The sequence below is a fragment of the Panulirus ornatus genome, chromosome 50 (genome assembly GCF_036320965.1).
Source record: "Panulirus ornatus isolate Po-2019 chromosome 50, ASM3632096v1, whole genome shotgun sequence".
Classification (NCBI taxonomy): domain Eukaryota; kingdom Metazoa; phylum Arthropoda; class Malacostraca; order Decapoda; family Palinuridae; genus Panulirus; species Panulirus ornatus.
The window spans coordinates 10,955,152-10,963,204 of NC_092273.1; the positions used below are offsets into that span (position 1 = coordinate 10,955,152).

The 8,053-nt window shown below is 39.6% G+C and overlaps 1 protein-coding gene across 2 annotated transcripts; it reads right to left on the bottom strand.

The window, feature by feature from the left end:
- Nucleotides 1-539: 539 nt before the first annotated feature.
- LOC139764592 (rhodanese domain-containing protein CG4456-like) lies at nucleotides 540-6,813 on the bottom strand. Of its 2 annotated transcripts, XM_071691429.1 has the most exons (5): nucleotides 6,678-6,813; nucleotides 6,051-6,177; nucleotides 2,124-2,240; nucleotides 1,659-1,821; nucleotides 540-1,373 (listed from the first exon to the last, which is right to left on the bottom strand). In XM_071691429.1, the coding sequence occupies exons 2-5, from the start codon at nucleotides 6,112-6,114 to the stop codon at nucleotides 1,292-1,294; spliced, it is 426 nt and encodes a 141-aa protein (XP_071547530.1). In that variant the 5' UTR covers nucleotides 6,115-6,177; nucleotides 6,678-6,813; the 3' UTR covers nucleotides 540-1,291. The 2 variants fall into 2 exon arrangements, with proteins under 2 accessions (XP_071547530.1, XP_071547531.1); XM_071691430.1 differs by lacking the exon at nucleotides 6,051-6,177 and having other exon boundaries at nucleotides 6,678-6,812.
- Nucleotides 6,814-8,053: the final 1,240 nt, after the last annotated feature.

The following is an 8,053-nucleotide window of genomic DNA, read 5'->3' on the forward strand; positions in this document are numbered from 1 at the left end:
AAAATTCCTGGTATAGTCTCATTTACCATCCAATACGGCCAGTCCATGGAGGGACAAAATTACATCATATATTGTTCCACACAGATTATAATACAGGTCGCAATTCCCCTCCCCCAAAAAAAACTTTGGATTTACTAAACAATGAAAAACCCTCATGGTCCAACGTCACGTCAGATCGCACGTTTGAACATGGGTGCATGTTAACTAGTATGCAACAGCATGCACGCGCTCACGAAAACGCGCTACACCACCCACTACCATGATCAAATGAAGGAATTTTGTCTCGTTTCTCCCAATGAGTTTATCTCCACGAACGTTATAGTATACTCTTGATAGATACTTATTAATCAGTACAACCCATTCATTTAATAAAATGAAGATTAATCAGTACAACCCATTCACTTAATAAAATGAAGATTAATCAGTAAACTCAACCATTTAATAAAATGAAGATCAATATGTACAACCCAGTCACTTAATAAAATGAAGATAAATCAATGCAACCCATTTACTTAATAAAGATTAATCAGGACAACCCATTCCTTAAATTATTCTTTAATCACAACTAAAATAAGTCTTTCACTACAGTTATCATTCCTTATTAATCATTCTAGGCTATTCCATTCCTTGTAGTCAAAACAGAAGGCACCAATGATGAAGCTATAACAAAGGTGGGTAATATCTACCACACACATTATCACTACTACTGATATGTAAAGTATCCACCGCAGGCCAGTTTGTGGAAAATTCTACACTTGCTTCCCTGTCTTCGTTGTATGGAGCTGATACAAAATAAGATACAGTATTATAGTTCCTAAAACAATTCCTAGATAACTAAAACGATTTCTAGATACCCAATATTATCTTATCTATGCATATTATACCATTGTCTGGGTACTGAACGAAAATGGATAAAAAATACAACTAATCAAACAAAAACGGAGACAGATTTAGGAACGTTTCATACATTACTTAAAAAAAACTTGCCGTTCATACCATGTATATATAAAACCAGACACAATTGCTCCAATATTATCAAATATATCTGACACTCTGACCTAACATAGAAACTTATTATGTCTTTACAACAAAATGAACCAGTTTAAACTATGGATGATACTAAAACATTGCCGGACAACTGAGACGTCAAGTAATACCCACTACGATGTCTTTAAAAACCATAATCCTTTCCTTTCATATGATTTATGTGTAATGGTAAGAAGACGATGACTCCCTGATGACCAGTGATGGGTAGCAAGAGCTACTACGTCAGGAGGAGGAGTCTGGGCGTTCAGTTTTCCGACACGGAGGGCTTCCCAGGGTCTATCTTCCCTCCCTTGGCACTCCAGTCTTCGAATGAACCAGCGTACACCCTGGGCAAAGAAAATTGGAGATTATAAAAAATGCTGAATTTCCATAGCACGGAGACGAATCGTTAGCAAAATCATACACATCATACACAAGAACAGCCTAACACATTGCAGATGACAGACGTTTCTCCCGCAGACTGACGCTACGCTTGGCTCTATGACCTTTGAGTATGATGACTTGGCCTCTGATATAACCTTTAGACCTTTTAGAGGAACGGGACAAAGGCCAGGACACCATGCCCAAGTTCAGTACCGTTTAGATCACGGAGCAAAAGCCAGATTGCTTACTTGACACAGTACCCCTTGGCAGCGAGCGCATCTCCAGCCCTCCGAGCTCGTCCACCTTTCATGCAGTGTGTGACAAGGGTCTGGTCCGGCGAGGGCTTGGGAAATCCATACTTGTCTTTGAAGCTCTGGTCATCTAAGTCCAGAGCCTCCTCCACTTCTCTGGCTGGAAGAAGCAAAGAATGAATCAGACCCGTCAGGATTTTGTATCCAATACTTCTACCCTCTGTATGACGTGGGTATCTCCAAAATAAGACTAATTATGCCTATCATCATAAATAACAATGTAACACAGGTAACAGCATGGAGGAAAAAACCTGTACACCAACATGGCAACTTATAAATATATCCATGGTAAAGGTGAATTAAAGACACCTTTTCTAATGACAATTCCACCGAATCATAGATCAATATTGAAAATTTCGTCTCATATTCTTTCCACGTTCACACTGAGACCGAGTGCTGTACCTGGGAGACAGTGGGAGCCAGGGATTTGCCCGTGTCTCTCCACCTCATCGGGATTCCTCACATCCACCACAACATAATTCTTCAGGTTGGCCGACAGCTCATCAAACTCGATAACGTCTGTGGATGATCAATGAGGCTATGACAAATAAGAAATATCTAGGCATAACATTAAAAGAAGTTCAACGAAGAGAAAGCCTAACATAAAAAAATAAATATGCGCATGACAATTGGGATACAAAACAAAATGAAACATCTGAAAAGATCAAGATTATTCAATAATACTACGTGACAAGTATAATGTGTATCAGATACACAATCGTAAAAGTATCTTGAGCGCTGAGTTCGATGAACCATACGACAGTGTTGTCTCGGGAGGACTGGCAAACATGACTGACTGGCGCGTTTTCGAAGCGTTACGACTGTTCCTCTATTATTATGATAACCATCGACAGGCAAGATAAATACGTTGCATTATCACTATGCGATTGCGGTATGTTCAACTCTGTATACAATCGTTTCACGCACATGCAGAAATATAATACACAGTATAAGAATATGTTAGAAGCAGTGAAAAGTTTTTATCGAGGATGTAAGGCATGTGTACGTGTAGGAAGAGAGGAAAGTGATTGGTTCTCAGTGAATGTAGGTTTGCGGCAGGGGTGTGTGATGTCTCCATGGTTGTTTAATTTGTTTATGGATGGGGTTGTTAGGGAGGTAAATGCAAGAGTTTTGGAAAGAGGGGCAAGTATGAAGTCTGTTGGGGATGAGAGAGCTTGGGAAGTGAGTCAGTTGTTGTTCGCTGATGATACAGCGCTGGTGGCGGATTCATGTGAGAAACTGCAGAAGCTGGTGACGGAGTTTGGTAAAGTGTGTGGAAGAAGAAAGTTAAGAGTAAATGTCAATAAGAGCAAGGTTATTAGGTACAGTAGGGTTGAGGGTCAAGTCAATTGGGAGGTGAGTTTGAATGGTGAGAGGCTGGAGGAAGTGAAGTGTTTTAGATATCTGGGAGTGGATCTGTCAGCGGATGGAACCATGGAAGCGGAAGTGGATCATAGGGTGGGGGAGGGGGCGAAAATTTTGGGAGCCTTGAAAAATGTGTGGAAGTCGAGAACATTATCCCGGAAAGCAAAAATGGGTATGTTTGAAGGAATAGTAGTTCCAACAATGTTGTATGGTTGCGAGGCGTGGGCTATGGATAGAGTTGTGCGTAGGAGGATGGATGTGCTGGAAATGAGATGTTTGAGGACAATGTGTGGTGTGAGGTGGTTTGATCGAGTAAGTAACGTAAGGGTAAGAGAGATGTGTGGAAATAAAAAGAGCGTGGTTGAGAGAGCAGAAGAGGGTGTTTTGAAATGGTTTGGGCACATGGAGAGAATGAGTGAGGAAAGATTGACCAAGAGGATATATGTGTCGGAGGTGGAGGGAACGAGGAGAAGAGGGAGACCAAATTGGAGGTGGAAAGATGGAGTGAAAAGGATTTTGTGTGATCGGGGCCTGAACATGCAGGAGGGTGAAAGGAGGGCAAGGAATAGAGTGAATTGGAGCGATGTGGTATACAGGGGTTGACGTGCTGTCAGTGGATTGAATCAAGGCATGTGAAGCGTCTGGGGTAAACCATGGAAAGCTGCGTAGGTATGTATATTTGCGTGTGTGGACGTGTGTATGTACATGTGTATGGGGGGGGGTTGGGCCATTTCTTTCGTCTGTTTCCTTGCGCTACCTCGCAAACGCGGGAGACAGCGACAAAGTATAAAAAAAAAAAAAAAAAAAAAAAAGAATATTTCAATCATTTGTATTCGTTATGTATGTGATCCTAAAAAAAAAATCATTTCCCCCTGTGTTCGAAACATGCCACGCTTATTTCGAAACATGGAAGCACAAGTATGTTAACTGGGATTCAGTATATGAGCCCTTATTCATGCGGCTCAAACGGTCGATATTTGCGGATTCTTGGGTACAGACTTTGTAACCGACTACAGCTTTGCTGTGTCTGGTAAAGTATGGTTATCATCTCTTAGGCTCTTTCTCATTCACCATGGACACGTCACAGTCAATGCCTGTAGTCATAATATCAACGAGGCAGGAGATGCATACATAGTAATGTACAAAAGTGATCGCCCAATATCTTTGACAATATATGAACAATCATTCCCATATCCAGTAAGTGTATAATTCACAAATGATTGGGTTCTGTGAGAATAGTAAATGCATTCAGTGCAACGAAAATACATCCAGCTAGAACTGTCTGGCATCCACGCAAAGCTATGTTGTATGCTCCTTGAATTATTTATATCAGTTCGTTTATTTCCTTTGTCTGTGAAATCATCAAGCAACACTTGCTATTTGGTTTCGCAAGGCGCCAATTCTTGTTTCATAACATGAAAGACAGTCTAGATTAAATAACACTGCTTAGGTACTGGAAAGATACTCTTTTTCCAACATTAACAATTACGGTACACAATATTCTTAATATCTGGTCTCATGGGTAATCTATCATCAAGTTCCAGTCTTCATCCACTTTAAATCAAACAAGTTAAATGACATGCAAAAGTATTATGTAATAAGAACAGGAAATATCACTTACAATTCAAATCTCATCTTTCGACGAAAACGACGAAAACAGGTCTACCAATGTGAGGCGAGAACTTAATGCACTTGTCAAATGCCATCGCTCGTTTTCTCGCATTTACCTCTATATCGTTGAGATACTTTATCGATTGTGTACAATTCATTCAATTCAGAATTACAAGTTTGGGTACACCTCAAGATTATTTTTTTTTTTATTCATTACAAAATTACTCGTTCAAAAGTTACCCAGTTTTCAAAGGAACTATACCATGTGGAGGTAACTGGACTGAGTCGATGCTTTTGGCGAGTTTCAACTTTTGTACTTTTCTTTTTTCACGTTGACTCACGGACAAAAGTCCACATCAAGGCCGGGCCTTAGTTGAAATAGAGAGTGAATTATGAAAGGGAAGAAGATAAGACAAGGGAAAGTATTTCCGAATTTTGGAGGAAGTGAAAAAGCTGTCTTACTAAAAACATGAAGAAAAACCTTTTAAACAAATGGAAATTACAGACTAATGGAACTGGACTCACCTATGACTGAAGTAGTCTTATCTAAGATGGCTGGATATGTTCGTCGTACAATACTGTACATGAGGTACAATATACACGAATATATACCTTCTTGAAGGCTAACAGATTTAGAATCATCATCGGTAAACGCAAAAAATGCTGCATAATGCTTGCTTATGTTCCCATATTCCAGGAAAGTCTAATCAAATATATTTTCTTAATGGAAAATTCTATTTTATGTTAATTCTAATATTCCATTCAAGTACATAAGTTTATTACCCGTTCTAACTCTGATGCTGCGAAAAAAAATTCCCTAGTTCTGAAGCTCGAAGTGTGTTATTTCATAATCAGAAATTATTTCAAAAAACTCAAAGTGTTCCATTTAAGATATTATGGAATAAATTCACCTTCAGAAAAGCATCGTTATCTAGGCTCAGAGATCAAGGAAATTCCAAAACTTTAACTTGAGAACTCCAATGAAAAACGCCCCATCCCGGGTGGAGGGGTGACTGTTCCTTTCCGACGTGCCAGGGACGATTGTCATTCCATATTCAAGTCTAACTTCGCTAGAACTGTCCCCTCCACATATTAATCATCTGCCAAACTCGGCAGCGTTTGTATCTTGTGTGAGGCTCAATTCCCAGGTTGGCTTATAACACTCAGATAAATGGGGCTCTACCTATTGTCTACCCTAACGTAAACTTTGATGCAGTCTAATTCTAGATGGGAAGTAAAGGCTTGGGACAGTACTGTACATTATCGTTTTTCCTTTTTGAGAAAGAGTATGGAAAAATTCAACTCAATTTCCACAATACGCTTAAAGATAAGCCAATGACTAAGTTTTCCTACCTGTACATAACGAGACATCAGGTCCATGCAACGTAACCTGCTTGTCATCTTGTATAAAGGTCATGGAGATGTTGTTATGAAGTCGATAAATCGCCTCAATGTCTTTTGTACGTTAAGACAAGATCGTCTGAAATTGATTTTCCAATCCATGAGTAACAGTATGTTTACTGAGAACAAGCTCTTCTCAGAATTATGCAATTACGAGCCATTATAAACAAAACATAAAAGCATTTCCAAATGTTGTCCTAAGAGGTTAATGTGACTTGCACTTAGCCACTCTCTATATTTACCAACTTTCATGAACACAACATTAGCTGTCGTTAACCCAATTCGTCCTAATCATTTGTATGATGACGGTGTCACTGAACGACACTTACTTCCCTAATAGACCCACTCCATGAAATATCAATTCACTCGGCTTCCCACGCCGGCAAACACCGGTTGATCCTGACAGTCAACTAAACAGTTAATCAATATCACCTTAGAGCTGCGTTCTCAATAATTCCTTTTAACTGCACGTGTTTCACCACCACACAAGGTACACAAGTGTATACGAGAAGTACTATCTCGACGGTGAATGCTTATGTTTACATAAATCTTTTCGATCAAAAAGTAACTCACACCTACCTGACATGGTGGTGAAGAGGTGTATGGCACTAGGACAGTTCAATACAGCTTGGGATTTTACCGGTGTGCGAGAGAAACCTGGTAAAAACCGTTGTGATGTGATCTGTATGGAGACCTGCCTTGAACTGGCGACTACGGATAATGGGATGGCGGTTGGAGACATGTGGCAACACCTACCTACAGGTTGCCGCCACCCGAGTTGCCCATTGCTTAGTTTCTCTCATTCAAAAAATCGCAAATTGTAAGTTTTACCTACACACTGTATTCTCTTTATTCCATTTTTGAGCACCAAAACGCAAAAAGAGGAAAGAATGTTGTGTTGTATTTCTTTCTGAATGTAAGTTAGTAACTAAATTTTGTCCGAAAAAAGTGGAATCTGGCAATTAGCAATGTTGACTGATACGTAATGCCGTATTCGAGTAGCACTGTTTGATATTCCTTTTTTCTAGTAGTCCAAAGGTGAAGGACTTCATGAATCATAACGTGTTCTTAAAGATCATTTTTCATTTGTAATAAATGGAAGTCCTGGATTAAACAAAAATCGTACTAGCGAAGCCGGAGTCTGCATGTACACAATCGCATCTCTCTGTTATCTGTTGACACATTGACTGCGGTATATGGACATTTGTTTACCAATTCTCAATGAATTCCTTATTTTGTTGTAGAGTTTTTAGCCTCTATTCACATTTTCCTTCGTGCCTAAGTTGCCAGCTTTCTTCTAAAATGACAAATTTCCCAAGTTACTTTCATCTAAGGTTTATTACTTGATACCGGCAATTTTGCTTTATAACATTTCAGCTCCAACATTCTATATCTGCTTTCATGGTCATCAATCTACTAATTCCACGTTGATGTCCCACCTTATTTCCTGAAAAATACTGCGCTTATCTCAGAGATCAAAGGATTTGTAAGCGATTGTGTTATATAAAACCTGGAAAAAATATAGAATTCTCCAATTTTGTCTTCCCACATTTTCTTTACAACACGTTCAAATCTTCCTTTCCTTTGCCTTCAATTATTGACCAAGATTCAGTCAAACACCGTCGGGACAACTATGTCTTCAGACATATTCACCTTCATAAACACTTGACCTCTTGCATCCAATGGCTCACTTCAGCCCGCGTGGCTTCATCCACTGTCACTTCCTCTAAGTACCTAAAGCTCCAGGAGAATAATAACATACTCTTTCGCTTGCCTGCATTTCCCCGATTCATCTAGATACTGCCAGGAACAGACGACTGGGCCTTTGAGGAAAAATCTTTGCATGGCTCCCTCTGTTTCCTAATGTAGGACATTATTACATGATGAAGGGATTTCCAGCCCTCTAGTTCCTTTGTCCCGGCTCGTTCAGTTACCTTTGACAACTTGCAGAACGT